The sequence below is a fragment of the Solanum dulcamara genome, chromosome 6, assembly GCF_947179165.1.
Source record: "Solanum dulcamara chromosome 6, daSolDulc1.2, whole genome shotgun sequence".
Lineage (NCBI taxonomy): Eukaryota > Viridiplantae > Streptophyta > Magnoliopsida > Solanales > Solanaceae > Solanum > Solanum dulcamara.
In genome coordinates, this window is record NC_077242.1 from 10,776,125 (window position 1) to 10,795,024 (window position 18,900).

An 18,900-nucleotide genomic window follows, 5' to 3' on the forward strand; every position below is an offset into this window, starting at 1 on the left:
TAAGAACATAAAAAAGAACCGTCTTCATTCACACAAAAGATGAACTTGACGAAAAGCTACTTTACACTTACAGCTTCATTTATACAGAAAATACTGCAGAATACATAGAAAATACTACATGCTGACAGGTCATATTATACAAGATTACACAGTGAGAGAGAAGAAAACAAAATCTTTTGATGAATGCATCTCATGCATACCTATCTGCAATAAACTGCGTATGTATTAGTTCGACGACTTGGCACCCAATATTTTAGAGAGCTCTTTTACTAAAGGCTTCTCTTTAATGTCTTCTTTTTTCTCTAAACGCCATTTTTTCGACTTCTCTTCAGCCTGAGAATAAAGGTACAAATTCGTTAGATAGCGACAGAAGCAAATATTGAAGAATAGTTGAATATTTATGCTCAACTTGCTTACCCAAATCCTTAAAGGACTCAGCTGCTCTTTGAATGTTTCCAATCTTGACTGAACGATGTCCTTCCCTTTGGTCCGGATATCATCAGACTGTCCAACATCAGAATCATCCAAATATTACATAAACCACAAGCATATAATAATGGATTAACTAAGCAATACATTCCATCTAACTAAAAAGCAAAAAAATCAAAGATAAATTCCCCAATTAAGCTCAACTAGAACAGAAATGTAGACGACAAAATTCCTCTTCCCTCGTATACCTCCACTAACCAAAAACTCATAAAATCACCATCCTCCATAAAGTCATATTTGAATATTCACGATATGGAAGGATCATAGTCATTTAAAACAGTCAGCTTTAGCCTAAGAGATCAATTAGATTGATCACGTGGATGAGAAAATCAGTGGATTGAGGGTTATACTGCCAGTGTTTAGCGGAAATTAAGTTAGAACTACAGATTCAAACATCCATAAGAATGTCCATAAGGAAATCAAAAGAAAAGAGAGATTATGCTTACATTGTGCAACTCTAGCTTGGATGCTGCGAAGCCAAACGTCAAGGCGGAACCACCAAAGACAAGAGCAGTGGCAATAGCAAATGCCTTTGCAACTACATTGAACAGAACTTTAAGCAATGAGGATCAAAAAAGAATATCACCTAAACAGATCATGTTTGAGTGGTTTCCTAGCTATATCTTGTTGTATGTAAATGGATGTAAACTTGTTCAGATCAAGAATTTTACAATATAGTAGGTATGGTTTAAGATGACTATACCTCGGCCTATAGAACATAAAGCTTATTGTGTGTTTGGCAAATTTCTTGAGAAAATGTTTTGGCATTGATTTTGGTAAAACCTTGGTCTGGTCTGTTTTCAAAATTCTGTAAAACATTTTCATTTCATATCTGAAGACTCAACATCTGTCTTGTAATCCAAAAGCAGCTATTTTTGGTTTTGGGAAAAACTTTTCTAACCAAATGGACCTTTTAGCTTTGTTAGATCAAACATGTAAAGATTTTGTCTTACTTTGAGACATCCCCACAGCTGCAGCTTTAAGTTTTTCAGGATTAATAGGTGTGTATTTATCACGCCGCAAGTCATTTGCCGTTGAGGCTTGTACAGAATTTTCTGTATCTGGCAACTGCCACCTGGAGAAGATATTACCAGTGTGATCCTCAAAAGAAGATATAGGAAACGAAGAGGTTTACTTAATACACAGTAACTATTTAAAGCTGAAGCAGTTAAAAGCACATTTTCATATTAGTTACAATCCCACAATGTTATTCAACACAGAGAGAGTTAATATTGCATATACAGATTCATACAACAACAATAACTACAATTCACAATTCTACAAAACAGAGAATCCAAGCAGATTAATCTAAAAACCAACAAAGACTATGTGACCATTGCATTTCCACGATTAAAAGAATTTATTTTTGAAAAACAAGGTAAGAAGAGATTGCTTTTGTGACTCAGACGAACCTTTACAATGAATCACCGGAATTTCATAGAAATCTATAGGAGCAATCTCCAAAAATAAAAAGTTATAGGAGCAGTAATATCAGCAAAAAAATTCACTTCTAGACTTGGTCAGCTAAGAAAAGTTAAGCAAATCTATAAGTTTCAAATGCCCAACTTATACATCTACCAGCTGTTTGCCTCCTATTACTCGACGATTTTCACTTGAATTATTGAACATCTCAAAAAAAAGCACTTCACACACCTTAATTAGATCAACAAGAAAACCCAAAATAGAAACCTATCCAATGAAACACGTACACCAGGCTAAATCAGTACCATAGTCCATATTCACACTTCATTGTCTGAGTCACATATCCATTCCTTAACACCTCTCCAACACCCAAATTCTCATTTCACAAAATGCAGCAAATTCCAAAAGACAATCAAACCATTCTAAACACTGGCCCTGTTAAATCCCCCTTTTCCTTTTCTCTAGTCATATATCATTGAAATTCCAACAATAACAACATATGAGTGTAATCCCACAAAATGGGTCTAGAGAGGGTAGTGTGTATGCAGCCTTACCCTTACCTTGTGAAGGTAGAGCGTTTCGGACAGACCCTTGGCTCAAGTAAAGTATATCAAAGTCAAGTATGGAAAGAAATATAATAAGTAATGAAGAAGTCATGCTAAAAATCATTAAATCTTTTGCTAAACCCTCAATCACGAACTATCTAAAGAACAAAAAAAAAGTAAAAATAAAAAGGAATTAACAAAGGAAAACACAGTACCCTTTCATCATTTTCAATCCATAAACTAACCAAACAAACAGCAGAAAAAAAAATTACCTTTTAGGTCCAAAGGTGACTTGTGGAAGAGAAATATAAGCTGTGAGAGGATTAAGAGCATCAGGTGATACAGAATTTGTCTTATTCGTATCACTGGGGAGAACCCATTTGGAAGCATGAGAGAGTGAGGAATCTGCAGATGAAGCAGGAGAATGGAAAATCTTGGAAGGTAAAGAATGTCGAAGAATCTCAGGAAGAACATCAGAAGAAGGAGAAACTGATTCTTGATTTACAGATACAGAATTGGAAGGAGAAGAAGTTGGGTTTTTGTTGATCTTTTGGGCTAAACGGGTAACGGCATGTTTGGATTCTTCAAAGAAAAAAGCTCCCTCTTTTCCTGCTAATCTTCCTGTTAGGAAACTCATTCTTCTACCTTCTTTCTTGAATTGGATTTTGGTTTCCTTGAATTTGATACGGGAAATTTGAATCTTTCAAGGCTATATATATATACACACTATACCCCTCTTCTATATCTATTTTTTAATAGTTTTTTATACTTCCTCCGTCCCTCATTTTGCACAAGACCATAAATAAAAATATAATTTTGCTAATTCACCGCTTAAAAGATTTCATGGAAATTTATAAACAAATATGAACAATTTCAAGAAGAATTATTTTTCAGGGAAATATAGAAAAATTTTAATTAATGTTTTTTTGATTTAGTAAGGTGGATATTAATATGAGATAACTATTTTTAATAGGGAAAAGGGTCAAAAATATCATTAAACTATTTGAAATGAACAAAAATGTTTTTCGTTTATAATTTGATCCAAAAATGTCTTTACCGTCAATACTTTGATCTAGAAATACTTTTATCGTTATTTAATAGATTAAAAATACCTTGTTCAAATAAATATATTAATTATTTTCTTTTTGAACACATTTTTTTCTAATAATATTTCTTTTATTAGCAAATGTTTATTTTTTTTCTTAAAAAATATATTTATTTGGAAAAGAACATTTTTGACCTATTTTGTATAATAGGGGCATTTTTCATACATTCAAACAAGTATGGAGAAAATTTGTTAAAGAGTGTTATCTTCGAATTGGTCCTAGAGAGCGTAATTTGAATTTAATTAGAGTTTTAATGCGAGGCTCTGGATCGGTTGAAAAAAAAAAAAAAGGACGTCACGTCAAATCACCACAATTTATTATTTTTTGGTATGATTTTTTTCAATATGTTGATACTTCCATCTCCCTCACTTACACAATAGATAAAACTTTAAACAAATAAAAATAACGATGAAAAAGAAAGATGATAAGGCAGAAAGATTACTAGATAGAAGAGATTTGACAAACAACATACTAAATAAATCTTGTCAAACAAGATAAATAAAATTAATAATTAGTGCAAAGAAAAGATGAATAAAATAATAATTTATTTTAATAATGTGGCTTGCAAGAATTGAGGCTACTAAGGTCGAATTAACTTGAGGGCCAAGAAATAATTTCAGCGTGATACACAGACCACAATGGTAATCGAAAAATGAAAACTTATCAATATGTATAATTCGATCAAATTTATTTATTAATGTGGTTCATGTCGCATCTAATTGATTTTAGAGAAAATTATTTTCTATCAAATGTATTTCTATTTTCAGAACTTAATATTTACGTTCAGTTACTCTTATAGCTCTTGGAACTAAGCTTTGTGCCTTATCATTATTATATGAGCTTAATTCTGTTGGGCGAGGAAGCACCACAACTAGAGTTTAATATGATGAAAATAATGAAAATAAATTGGACACGAAACCCCTCTAACTGATAAAAGGGAAAAAACCACGGAGTAGAAGGATCTCACTATAAAATATGGAGTACACTGTTCTCAAATACAAGGAGAAAACAACAATTAACACTTCTCTCTTGTAAAAGGAACAACTACTAAAGAGGACACTCAAGACTACAATATTTATCTTGGTGTATAACTCTCTTTGTATTTTTACTCTCTCTTTTTCTGGGATGATTGTAAATGAGGGCAAGAGGCCCTCTATTTATAGGAGAAGAAAACGCGTAAAATTTTCTCTTTATTTTTGTCAAAATTTTTCTTACACGTTTTTGCTGTTTTTCAAACAAACACAATTGTGCCCCTTTTTTTACTTTAAAAAAAAAGGCAAAGGCAGCTATTTTTTTACTTTTCCTTTTGCTTTATACTTTTGTTGACTTTCTTTCTCTTGCATTCTCTCACTTTGAGAATTAATTAAGTCTTCACACCATCCTTTCTACCCAATTGCTGCAATGTTACGTTTCTGCTAGGCCAATAGAAGATCTACACCATATGAACTTGTTACTGTTGATCGGCTTTGTAAACATATCTGCTAGGTTGTCATTAGTGTGAGTTTTCTGAATATCCACACTGCCTTCTTCCACCTTCTCACGAACAAAGTGATATTGAACTCGTATGTGCTTTGTTCTTGAATGAAATGCTCGATTCTTTTGCAAGATGCAAAGCGCTCTGACTGTCACAAAACAGAGCAACCTTCTCTTGTTTGTGCCCTAGCTCTTCCAGTAATATCTGCATCCATATTGCCTCTTTGCTAGCTTATGTAGCTGCTACATATTCTGCTTCCGTCGTAGATGTAGCCACGATAGATTGCAGTTTTGAAACCCAGCTTACAGCTCCTCCAGCAAGAGTAAGCACATAACCTGTGGTGGACTTGCTCTTATCAATATCACCTACATAATCTGAATCAACATAACCTTTAACATTAAAGTCTGATCCTCCATAACACATTGCAACATCTGAGATACCCTTGATGTATCTCAGGATCCTCTTTACTAACCACTCCCACTACTTATGCAATGTCAAGTCTTGTACATACCATGGCGAACATTAAACTTCCCACTGCTGATGCATACGGAACTCGAGACATCTCCATCCACTCTGCTTCATTGCTAGGACTCATACTTGAGGATAACTTGAAATTAATAGGAAGTGGGGTAGAAATTGACTTACAGTCTTGCATCTTGAAGCGTCTCAAGATTTTCTTCAAGTAGTTCTTTTGAGAAAGCCAAATCTTCCTATTATTTCTGTCTCGGTGAATTTGCATCCCTAGAATCTTGTTTGCTGGTCCCAAGTCCTTCATTTCAAACTCCCTAGCCAACCGTGCCTTTAAATTTATGAGACGATTTTTGTTGGGGCCTGCTACCAACATGTCATCAACATACAACAGCAAAATAACAAAATCTTCATCACCAAATCTCTTATAATAAACACAAGGATCTGAACTGTATCTGTTGTATCCAAGACTTATAATGAAGGAATCAAATCTCTTATACCAACATCTCGGCGCCTATTTGAGACCATATAGAGATTTGTTCAACCTGCAAACCAAGTTCTCTTTTCCCTATTCTTCAAAACCTTCTAGTTAGAGCATATAAATTTCTTCGTCAAGCTCTCCATGAAGAAATGTAGTTTTGACATCTAACTGCTCCAAGTACAAGTCAAATATAGCACATATCGCCAGGACCACTCGAATTGTTGTGAGTCGAACCACCGGAGAAAATATCTCATTGAAGTATATACCTTCTTTCTGAGCGAATCCTTTCACCACCAATCTTGTACGATACTTCTCCACTTGATCATTGCCATTGTGTTTGATCTTGTAGACCCATTTATTTCTAATGGCCTTCCTTCTTTGTGGTAATTAAACAAGATCCCATGTTTTATTTTTATGAAGAGCTTCAATTTCTTCTTGCATTGCTGCCACCCACAGAGATGATTCTTGGCCTTTCATAGCCTCATGAAAAGTTGAAGGGTCTCCATCTTCTGTTAGTAGAGAGTATACAATATTACTCTCCATAGAATAATCTGAGTGCCAAGCTGGTTCTCTTCTCTCCCTAGTTGACCATCGAACTTGTGGAGTTTCGATCTCAGCTTGCTCTTGTTCTTCGTACTCTGGTGCTGCTTCAGAAGAAACTGGAACTTCTTCTATTTCTTCAACTTCAACTGTAGTAGTCTCTGATTTTTCTTTTGAAGTGCTACCTTCTTTTGCTTGTATCTTGTTTTCAACAAATACAACATCCCTGCTGATTACCACCTTGCGGGCTATGGGATCCCACAAGCGATACCCTTGACTCCATCAGCATACCCTAAGAAAATGCATTTCCTGGATTTTGAATCCAACTTCGATTTTTCTTGGGTGTTGTACATAACATAAGCAGGACTTCCGAATATATGTAAGCGAGAATAATCAGCTGTTTTTTCTGTCCACATCTCCATTGGCATTTTCAGATCAATTGCGGTTGATGGTGACCGATTGATCACATAACAGGTGGTTTTGGCTACTTTTGCCCAGAATGGTTTTTCCAACCCTGTAGTTGCCAACATAGCTCTTATCCGTTTCAACAAGGTTCTGTTCATTCGCTCTACTATTCCATTTTATTGTGGAGTATATGCCACCGTGAACTACCGTTTAATACCTTCTTGTTTACAAAAGTTATTAAATTCATCACTAGTGTATTCTCCTCCATTATCTGTCCTCAAACACTTGATCTTTTTCTCAGATTCAAATTCCACCCGCACTTTGAATTCTTTGAAAACTGGAAAAATATCTGCCTTTCTCTTGATTGGATATACCCAACTTCTCCTGGAGTAATTGTCGATAAATAACACAAAATATTTCGCTCCTCCTAAAGACTCCATCGTGCTTGCCAAACATCAGAGTGGACCAGATCTAAAATTTCCTTGCTTTTAGCAGAGGAACTGCTAAACTTCAGTCTATTTTGCTTGCAGGTAACACAATGCTCACAAAAGGGTAGTGAAACCTTTTTGAGCCCCGGAAAAAGCTTTTGCTTAGCAAGAATCTTCAAACCTCATTCCGACATATGGCCAAGTTTACGATGCCATATCATCGTTGATTCTTCAAATGAACTTGCTAACGCGGTTGATGTTTCTCCTTCTTGATGTGTTTCACCTTTAAGCACATATAGGTTTGCAGCAAGTTTTTTTGCTTTCATCACTACAAGCGCTCCTTTGGATATTCTCATGACTCCACCATGAGTCTTATATGAACATCCATTATCATCTAGTTGTCCTAAAGACAATAGATTCTTCTTCAAGTCTTTTACATGTCGTACCTCCTGGATGGTGCGAATCGTGCCATCATACATCTTTATTTTAATGGACCCAATATCAATAACATTCAAAGCATGATCGTTTTCGATGAACACAGACCCTCTTGAGATAGGATTATATTGATGGAACCATTCTCTCTGGGAAGTCATGTGCCATGTTGCTCCTGTGTCCATGATCCAGATATTAGAGAAATATTTTTTGCCTTCATTATTTGATATTGCCTCCCTACATAAAATATCGCCATTATCCGAGGTACATGCAACATTCCCTTAAGCATTTGATGGCTCAGGGTGTTCACTCTTCTTCTTGAACCGACAATCTTTCTTGAAGTGCCCTTTCTTGCCACAGTTGTAGCACTTGATATTCTTCTTACTTCTTGATTGAGATCTGCCATGATTGTGACTCCCACTGGGGCCACGTTCCGTTGGTCTTTCTTTCACCATCATCAAAGTTTCAGCTTGTTGCGAACTTGCTTGTCTGTCTTTCTTATTTTTGCGCCGATTTTCTTCTTCCAAGACAGCGACTGCAATTTCATCAAAAACTAGACTGTCTGTGTTGACACCCAATTTTGACCATCCACAACGTAATTTTTTGTTTTAAAAAATAAATAAATAAAAATGCATATATATTATTATTTTAAAACAATTTCGGTATATATATATTTAATAATTATTGAACATTAATATTTTTATTATATATTTGAAAATTATCTCAAAAAGATTTTTTTTACTAAATATTTTGTTAATTAGCTTGACTTAATTAATAGACTCACATTTCAAATTAATTATTTTAATTCTAGCTTTCTTCAATTTTAAACAAATTAAAATAATTATCTTTTATAAAACCATGCATATTTTCAAGTGTATTTTAAATATTTTTTATCATCTTCATAACATATGTATTTTTGTTATATAGTTATTATCTTTTAGTAATATTTAAAATTGACTTATAAAAAAGATTATTTATTTGTTATTATTAAATATTTCGTAAATTAATAATTAGTTACAATAATGTTAATTATTTTGTTCTTGTTAAAAATTAAGAAGCTCATTAATTAGTTCATATTAATTCGTCTTATTTGATAACCAAATTCACTAATTAATTTTACGTTTTCACTTTTTTTTTCTTCCCCTAAATAACATATAAGTAATTCTATATTAACAACTTTTTTAAATTATACTATTTATATCATCCCCCCAATTTTATATCTCATTCTATCTATATACTGTAGATAAATTAATTTACACATTGTTATAATAAGATAATTTCTCAATTTATGGACTTTACAATTTTTTTTATTATTATTATTTTTCATATATAAACACTCATCCGATTTTTTTTTAAAAAAAAATAAAATATATATATAATAAATAATTCATCCGATATTTTTAAAATAAAAAATATAAATAAAATATATATATTATTATACTCATGCTCTGTCCCCCTTCCCATATCCCTATACCATTTTTTTTATTTCACGCTTGTCCCCTGCACATATACTCATATTAATATTATATCTCTTTTCCAAAATATATATATATATATATATATATATATATATATATATATATATATATATATATATATATATATATATATATATATACCCCCTCTAACCGACACTATTTCAAAAAAAAAAAAAATCACGCTTCCTTCTTCCCATTTTTTTATTCATTTATTTATATATATATATAGTTATTCTACCCATGTGCCCCCTAACCCTATAAAATAATAAATAAATAAAAAAAAAGCAAAATGTGTCCCCTCCCACTTTTCAGAAAAAATAAAATAAAATATATATATGCATACACATATTAATAAACTAAACATGTTTATATATATTCACATCCGATTTTATTTTTAAAATAAATAATTAATAAAATAAAAATAAATAACATTAATTTATACCACGCGTCCCCATATATATTCTTCCGAAAATATATATATGTAATAAAAAATACCATAGCGTGCACCCCCTTCCCCATATATATTCTTTCCGAAAAACACACACATATATATATATATATATATATATATATATATATATATATATATATATTCATTTCGCATTTTTATAATATTCATTTCGTATTTTTTTAATAATCCGCCTATTTTGCATTATTTAAATATTCCGCTCATTTTGTATTAATTATTATTTTTCTGCCATTTCGCATTATTTTATTAATTTATCCACTACGCATTATTTTAATCATCCATTTTTTTTATTATTTTACTTAATCTGCATACCCCTATAAATAGAGGAATTAGACAGAACAACAAAAGGGGCGGACACGGACTAGATAGGAGAGAAAACGGAGAGAAGCAGGGCGGAGGAATTGGGATAGATTTTTGGCATAGACAAAAACTCCTACCCTCGTATTCAAATATATCTTACAAAAAATTTCGAATCTTCTTTCTGAATTTGCACTTGAATTTACTTAAAAAACGAGGGTAGATTCATGACCAAATCATCCCCATTCACTGCCCTGCAACAGGTAATATTTACTTCATGTTCCTTTGTTTTTTTTTGTTGTCATTATGCTTAAATATTGTCCTAAAAATATTAGCTTCCTAATTCCGTCACTCTCTTCTTATTTGCATGAATGCTTTGGGAGCAAAAATGGAGTCTCGATGTAGTCTTCATTCCTTCACATGGAGCCGATATCCTTATTATTATTATTACTATTATTATTATTTTCGTTATTATTATTATCATTATTATTAGTATATTTTCTTTACTGTTATTATTATTATTATTGTCATTATTGTATTATTATTATTATTATTGTTTTCGTTACTAATATTATAAGTAGTAGTAGTTGTATTTTTATTTTTTGTTGATATTATTATACGTTATTATTAGTGCATTTCGTTTACTGTTTATTATTATTATTATTATTATTATTTTATTATTATTATTATTATTATTAATAATAATAATAATAATAATAATAATAATAATAATATTAGTAGTTGTAATTGTATTTTTATTCTACCGTTAGTATTATTATTATTAGTTATTGTATTTTTATTATTATTATTATTATTATATATATATATATATATATATTATTACCATTATTATTATATTTTTATATTATTATTATCGTTATTTTGTTATTTTTATTATTATTATTATTATTATTATTATCGTTGTTATTATTAATATTGCTATTATTATTATTTTCATTGTTATTGTCATTGTTGTATTATTATTATTATTATTATTATTATTATTATTATTATTATTATTATTATTATTATTATTATTATCATTATTATTAGTATATTATTATTAGTATTATTAGTATTATTATTTTTTTGTTATCATTATTATCATTAGTATTTTTATTTACTTTTTTTTTATTATTAGTATTATATTTTATTATCATTATATTTTATTATCATTACCGTTATATTATTATTATTATTATTATTTATCATATTATTCTTATTGTTATCGTTATTATTATTATCGTTATTGTATTTATTATTATTGTTGTTGTTATTTACTGTTATTATTATTATTAGTAGTATTATTATTTATCATATTATTATTATTATTATTTATCATACTATTATTATTATTTATCGTATTATATATATATATATATACAACAACAATTCAGTGAAATCCCACAACATGGGGTCTGGGGAGGGTAGAATGTACGCAGACCTTACTCCTACCAAGGTAGGACGACTGTTTCCTGGAGACCCTCGGCTCAGTAAAAGCATAAATGCATAAAAATGTTAGATAAGAATAGAAAATTAAAAGCTTTATGAGAAAAACAACAAACAAATAACGAATAGATAACAAAGAAATACAAATAAATAAATACAAATAACAAATAACGATTAAATAAATAATGAAAGTATCACAGGTAAAATTGAGTAATCAAAGCATAGAAAGCAATAAATAATAATAGAAATAACAGAAATCAAAAGTCAAAGCTCAAGAGATCGTAATGCACTACTACGCCTATGAATAGAGAAGAATAACGAGACTATGAACTAGCCTTCTACCCTGATGTGGGTCCTCCAGACCCTCCTATCTAAGGTCATGTCCTCCGTAAGCTGTAACTGCGCCATGTCCTGTCTAATCACCTCTCCCCAATACTTCTTCGGCCTACCCCTACCTCTTTTGTAACCATCCATGGCCAGACTCTCACACCTCCGCACTGGGGCATCTGTGTCTCTCCTCTTCACATGTCCATACCATCTCAGTCGCATTTTTCGCATCTTGTCTTCCACCGAGGTCACCCCTACCTTGTCCCGAATAGCCTCATTTCTAATCCTGTCGCTCCTGGTGTGCCCACACATCCATCTCAGCATTCTCATCTCAGCAACTTTTATCTTTTGAATGTGAGAAGTCTTAACTGGCCAACACTCCGCTCCATACAGCATAGCCGGTCTAACCACCACTTTGTAGAACTTGCCCTTAAGTTTTTGTGGCACATTCTTGTCACATAGCACTCCAGAAGTGAGCCTCCATTTCATCCACCCTACCCCAATACGATGTGTGACATCATCGTCAATCTCCCCGCTGCCTTGCATGATAGACCCAAGATACTTGCAACTACTTCTCTTTTGGATGGCCTGAGCACCAACCCTAACTTCGACGCCAACCTCCTGAGGTGTCTCACTGAACTTGCACTCTAAGTACTCCATCTTTGTCCTACTCAACTTAAACCCTTTAGACTCCAAGGTATGTCTCCAATCCTCCAACTTAGCGTTAACTCCGCGGCGAGTCTCATCGATCAGGACTATGTCATCCGCGAAAAGCATACACCATGGCACCGCACCTTGAATTTGTCGCGTCAATCCATCTATCACCAAGGCAAATAGAAAAGGACTAAGAGCTGATCCTTGATGCAACCCCATCACCACTGGAAATTGCTCTGAGTCTCCTCCTACTGTCCTTACCCTGGTTTTGGCTCCCTCGTACATGTCCTTGATCACCCTAATGTATGCCATAGGTACACCTTTAGCCTCCAAACATGTCCATAGTATTTCTCTTGGGACTTTGTCATAAGCCTTTTCTAGGTCGATGAATACCATATGCAAGTCCCTCTTCCTCTCCCTATGCTGCTCCATGAGTCTCCTCATAAGATGGATGGCTTCTGTAGTTGAGCGTCCCGGCATAAATCCAAACTGGTTCTCTGAAATAGACACGTCTCTCCTCACCCTCATCTCTACCACTCTTTCCCATAGTTTCATAGTATGGCTTAGTAGCTTAATACCTCTATAGTTGTTGCAACTCTGGATATCCCCTTTGTTTTTGTATAGAGGGATCATTATGCTCGACCTCCATTCTTCGGGCATCGTTGCCGTTTTAAAGATGACATTAAATAACCTAGTCAACCACTCCAAACCTACCGAGCTCGTGCTCTTCCAAAATTCCCCAGGAATCTCGTCAGGTCCGGTTGCTCTTCCCCAGCGCATCCTACGAACGACACTCTTAACCTCCTCGACCTTAATACTCCTGCAATACCCAAAATCGCAATGCCTCCCTGTATGTTCTAAATCTCCCAACACAAAGTCTCTGTCCCCTTCCTCATTCAAGAGTTTATGGAAATAGGACTGCCATCTCTGTTTAATGAGGGTCTCGTCTACCAATACTTTTCCATGCTCGTCCTTAATGCACTTCACTTGGTCCACATCGCGTGCCCTTCTCTCCCGCGCCCTGGCTAGCCTGAACAATTTTCTATCCCCACCTTTCTCTTCTAGTTCAGTATAAAGGCGTTCAAAAGCTGTTGTTTTTGCCGTCGAAACCGCCGACTTCGCCTCCTTTCTCGCTATCTTATAAAGTTCCCTATTCGTCCACTTCTCCACCTCATCTGTGTTTTCTATCAACTTTGCGTACGCCATCTTCTTTGCTTCCACCTTTTCTTGCACTTCTCCATTCCACCACCAGTCTCCTCGATGCCGACTACGACTACCAATCGAGACTCCCAACACTTCCCTTGCCGCAGTCCTAATACAACTAGCCGTCCTATCCCACATACTGGTCGCATCCCCATTACTATCCCAGGCCCCCATGGCCTTCAACTTCTCTCCCATCTCCAGGGCATTTGCAGTGGTCAAACTCCTCCATCTGATCCTAGATCGATCATCCCCGACCCTCTTATTCCTCATCATCTTGATCCCTAAATCCATCACTAAAAGCTTATGTCGGGTTGTAAGGTTGTCTATCGGAATGACCTTACAGTCTTTGCACAGACCTCTATCGACCTTCCTCAGGAGTAAAAAGTCTATCTGAGTCTTAGCCACCGAACTATGGAATGTTACCAAATGGTCTTCCTTCTTTGGGAAACACGAATTGGCTATGACCAACCCAAAAGCTCTTGCGAATTCCAAAAGTGAAAGGCTACCTACATTTCTGACCCCGTAGCCAAAGCCTCCATGCACATCATCATACCCTCCTGAAATAGACCCGATGTGCCCATTGAAATCCCCTTCTACGAAAAGCTTCTCAGTAGGTGGTATACCTCCCACTAACTCGTCCAAATCCTCCCAAAAGCGCCTCTTATCCTCCTCTCTTAAGCCCGCTTGTGGCATAAGCACTAATAATATTGAATGTGCTCCCTTCAACGACCACCTTAATCGACATCATCCTATCGTTGACTCTCCTAACCTCCACTACCTGATCCCTTAGATCATTGTCTACTAAAATGCCTACCCCACTTCTATATTTCGATCTACCTGAAAACCAAAGCTTATACCTGTCTACCTCCCTAGCTTTAGAACCTACCCATTTGGTCTCTTGGACACAAGCTATATTAATCTTTCTCTTTTTTAGAATTTTAACTAGCTCTATGGATTTGCCCGTTAACGTTCCAATGTTCCAAGAACCAACTCTCAATCTAGACGCTCTTTTAACCCACTTACCCCTCCTTACCCTCGTCCCCGACCCCGTCCCTGAATGAGAACATGACCTTAATCTACCATTACTATCTAAAGCCACGAAAATATGTAGGAATTAATAAATTATTCAAAAATCTAAAGTTAGCAAAATGCAACGATACGTGTATGAACAAAAAAAAATATAGATAAACCGGAGGTACCAACTCCAGTTGAAAAGAACCTGATTCACGCCGGAAACACTATTCACGCCGGAAAATGGAAAACCGCGAGACTGCGCCGGAAATCAATAGATCTATGCCAAATCTGAACAGATCTGGAGGTATTCGTTGGAAAACAAGCAAAAGGAAAGAAAAAGAAAAAGAAAGAAGAAGAAAAAGAAGAAGAATGATATATATATATATATATATTTTACTACCGTTATTATTATTATACTTTATTATACTTTATTATTATTATTATTATTATCGTTACGATTATTATTATTATCATCATTGTTATTATTATTATGACTATTATTACTGTTGTCATTGTTATTGTTATTGTTGCATTATTATTATGATTGTTGTTATTATTATTATTATCATTAGTATTATTACTATTACTACTATTATTAGTATTATCATTATTATCATTACATGTTAGATTTGCTTTTATAATTTGAATATGTTCTCACTAATGCAATAGCTAACGTTATATAGATATTTAGATTTGTGAACCTTTAATTAAAATAGTTCATCATAATAAAAGAAACCGATATTTTTCTTTAAGGCTTAGTTACTAAAATATATATCGCATTTAAACACTCACTTATTTCATGTGCAAAACAATATTCGCCTAATAATTTCAAGTTCAAAAATCTTTTTCGCATGTAATTATTAAGCTTTGTTTTCAAAACTTTTGAACAACCTTTTTATAATTTTAATCATTTTAACCTAAGTTTGGCCGGTAATCATTTTTTAACAAATCTTGAAGGATGCCTAACCTCTTCCCTTTAGGATAACTAGAACCCTTATCTAGAATCTCATAAGCTAAGTAGATCACTAATCGGAGATCATTGTTAGCATTAAATAAGTCAATTATTTAGGTATCCTAATTTACCTTTAAAATAATTAGGTGGCGACTCCTTAAAATTAAATAATTTAGGAATCATCAATACGTTGTACACCGTTTGACCTCGAGTTAAAATGGGGTATAACAGTCTGTATTGTTTATCAGGTTGATAATGAGTTGATCATACGAGTCAGGAAGACTTTGAAGTAGAAGCTCCGCACATTCAGTCCCCTCTATTTTGCAACCCATTATTGTAAGTTGCGAAAACAGAGTATTCAAAGTATTGATATGTTCAGTAACTGACATGGACTTTGTCATTCGAAGAGTATACAATCTTCTTTTTAAGAAGATTTTATTATGCAAAGACTTGGCCTCATACAACCTTGTAAGAGTATCACATATTTCCTTCATCGTCCGCTTTTCCGCCACACTAGACAATACTTGATTAGCTAGTGTCAAGTGTAGATCAGCAACTGCATTGCTGTCTATGTCGTTCCACTTGCTGTCATCAACAAAGTCTGTGGGCTTGCCTTCAATTGCAGCTAAGCAATTGTCTTTTCTCAATATCACTTTTATTTTCATTTTCCACAATAAGAAATTAGTTCCATTGAACTTTTCAACGTCAAACTTAGTTGTACTCAACATTGTTATTTGTTTCACACCCTTCTAGATCATTTCTGAATATTTTTGTGAACAATCATGACAGATTGTATTGTCACCGAAATTTACTATTCACATGAATAATACTATTCACCGAATTTTATTGTTCACAAAAATTTACTATTCACGAACAGTACCTTCACATAAAACAGACAAAATAATCGAGGGCTCTAATACCACTGTTGGGGGTAGTAAGCACCATAACTAGAGTTTGATATGATAAAAATAATGAAAATAAATGGGACATGAGAATTTTACGCGGAAACCCCTCTAACTGATAAAAGGGAAAAAACCACGGAGTAGAAGGATCTCACTATAAAATATGGAGTACACTGTTCTCAAATACAAGGAGAAAACAACAATTAACACTTCTCTCTTGTAAAAGGAACAACTACTAAAGAGGACACTCAAGACTACAATATTTATCTTGGTGTATAACTCTCTTTGTATTTTTACTCTCTCTTTTTCTGGGATGATTGTAAATGAGGGCAAGAGGCCCTCTATTTATAGGAGAAGAAAACGCGTAAAATTTTCTCTTTATTTTTGTCAAAATTTTTCTTACACGTTTTTGCTGTTTTTCAAACAAACACAATTGTGCCCCTTTTTTTACTTTAAAAAAAAAGGCAAAGGCAGCTATTTTTTTACTTTTCCTTTTGCTTTATACTTTTGTTGACTTTCTTTCTCTTGCATTCTCTCACTTTGAGAATTAATTAAGTCTTCACACCATCCTTTCTACCCAATTGCTGCAATGTTACGTTTCTGCTAGGCCAATAGAAGATCTACACCATATGAACTTGTTACTGTTGACTTTCTTTCTCTTGCAAATTCATTAGAGTCAATTTTTCAAATTTAACAAAATTATTTAATAAAGTTACTTCTTCTTTTTTTCAAATAAACTTACTCGAATTTATGCATTTATTTTACAATGTAAATAAAAATTATTAGAAGTCACTTTAAAAGGGAGAGAGAAGGGCCAAAATATTCCCTGAAGTATGAACTTTGATTAAAATAGTCTTTATTCTCCAATATTGAATAATAATAGTCCTTCAACTATTTTTCACCTTTTTACTTCATAAATTAGATTTTTTTTGGTTATTTAAAAGTCCATAATAAAGATTAAAAATAAATAAACAAATAATCATAATATTCAAAAATTTAAAAATTCTCTCTTCTTCATGATCAAGTGGCGGGTCATGACATTTCTGAGTACGAAGCTCGCTTCTATGAATTGTCTCGTTATGCTATGTCGAGTATTCCCACTGAGTTTGAGTGGATTCGCAAGCTGGTGAAGGGATCAGAGGTTATCTTCAAGAGGCTTCAGCCTCACTTGTGTTATATGGTGGTACCTTTCAGAGTGTTATTGACCACGCCAGAATGATAAAGAGTATCATACATGCTAGACAGGGCAAGGCCAAGAGGTTCCGTCGACAGGGTCAGTTTGATGGTCATTCCTCCAAGGACAGGGAGTATTCGTGTTCAGGTACCTATGGTTATCATGGTAGACCAGTCTAGGAAGCTATTTAGGGCTCAGATGGTACAGGTGGATTTAGATCAGGTCAGACTAGGTATAGTGGTTCTTTGGACTGCGAAGGACATATTGAGACTTTTGGTTATCCTCCACAACGGCTGTTCATTCTACTCTTGCTCCAGTCGTGCGAGGTACTTCCTAGGGTACTAGAGGTGGCATCAAGGATGCCAAGGGTGGAGCTAGAAGTGGCGCTCACGATAGTTCTCCAGCTAAGGGTGACTATCAGTTATGCTATGCTATATTAGGTAAATCTGAGGCGGAGGCCTCTGATATAGTTATTACAGGTATTGTTCTAATCTATCGGCATCCTGCTTCATTATTATTTAATCCAGGGTCTACCTATTCGTATGTGTCTACCTATTTTCATGTGGGTAGTGATTATGTACATGAGCCTCTTACTTTGCTTATTACTATTTCTACCCCGGTAGGTGAGTCCTTAGTTGTGGACCAGGTATATCAAGGGTGTTTGGTGATATTTTTGGGTAGAGATATCCGTGCAAACTTAATTTTATTAGACATGCTTGATTTTGATGTGATATTGGGTATAGACTATTTATCTCTTTATCATGCTATATTATATTGTTATGCAAAGACCGAGACCTTAGCTTATCCGATTTGCCTAGGTTAGTGTGGAAGGGTAATCCGAGTTCGTATCCTATAGGGGTGATATCTTATTATCGTGCTAGTCGTTTGATTGATAATAGTTGTTTGTCTTATTTGACTCATGTATGTGATCTCACTAATGAGTCATCTCATTTAGAGACTACGAAGGTGGTGAGAGAGTTTATAGATGTATTTCCTACAGACTTACCAAGTGTTCCTCCAGACCGTGATATCAATTTTATGATTAATTTGGAGCCGAGCACCAAGCCCATCTCTATTTTTCTTTATCGGATGGCTCTGGCGGAGTTGAAGGAACAATTGAAGGATTTATTGAAAAAGGGGTTTATTCGACCTAGTATATCATCGTGGGGTGCACCGGTCTTATTTTTGAAG

General features: G+C 34.0%; 1 protein-coding gene across 1 annotated transcript; it reads right to left on the reverse strand.

The window, feature by feature from the left end:
- Window positions 1-3,201, reverse strand: LOC129892043 (uncharacterized). Its single transcript, XM_055967577.1, has 5 exons — window positions 2,729-3,201; window positions 1,443-1,564; window positions 936-1,027; window positions 418-504; window positions 1-333 (listed from the first exon to the last, which is right to left on the reverse strand). The coding sequence occupies exons 1-5, from the start codon at window positions 3,091-3,093 to the stop codon at window positions 226-228; spliced, it is 774 nt and encodes a 257-aa protein (XP_055823552.1). The 5' UTR covers window positions 3,094-3,201; the 3' UTR covers window positions 1-225.
- Between the last annotated feature and the right edge of the window lie 15,699 nt (window positions 3,202-18,900).

Coding starts and splice junctions, on each gene's coding strand:
- LOC129892043 (XM_055967577.1), bottom strand. CDS start 3,093: ATGAGTTTCCTAACAGGAAGATTAGCAGGAAAAGAGGGAGCTTTTTTC. Junction 1,565..2,728: donor GTCACCTTTGGACCTAAAAG/GTAATTTTTTTT, acceptor TATCTTCTCCAG/GTGGCAGTTGCCAGATACAG. Junction 334..417: donor TGAGTCCTTTAAGGATTTGG/GTAAGCAAGTTG, acceptor CTTTATTCTCAG/GCTGAAGAGAAGTCGAAAAA.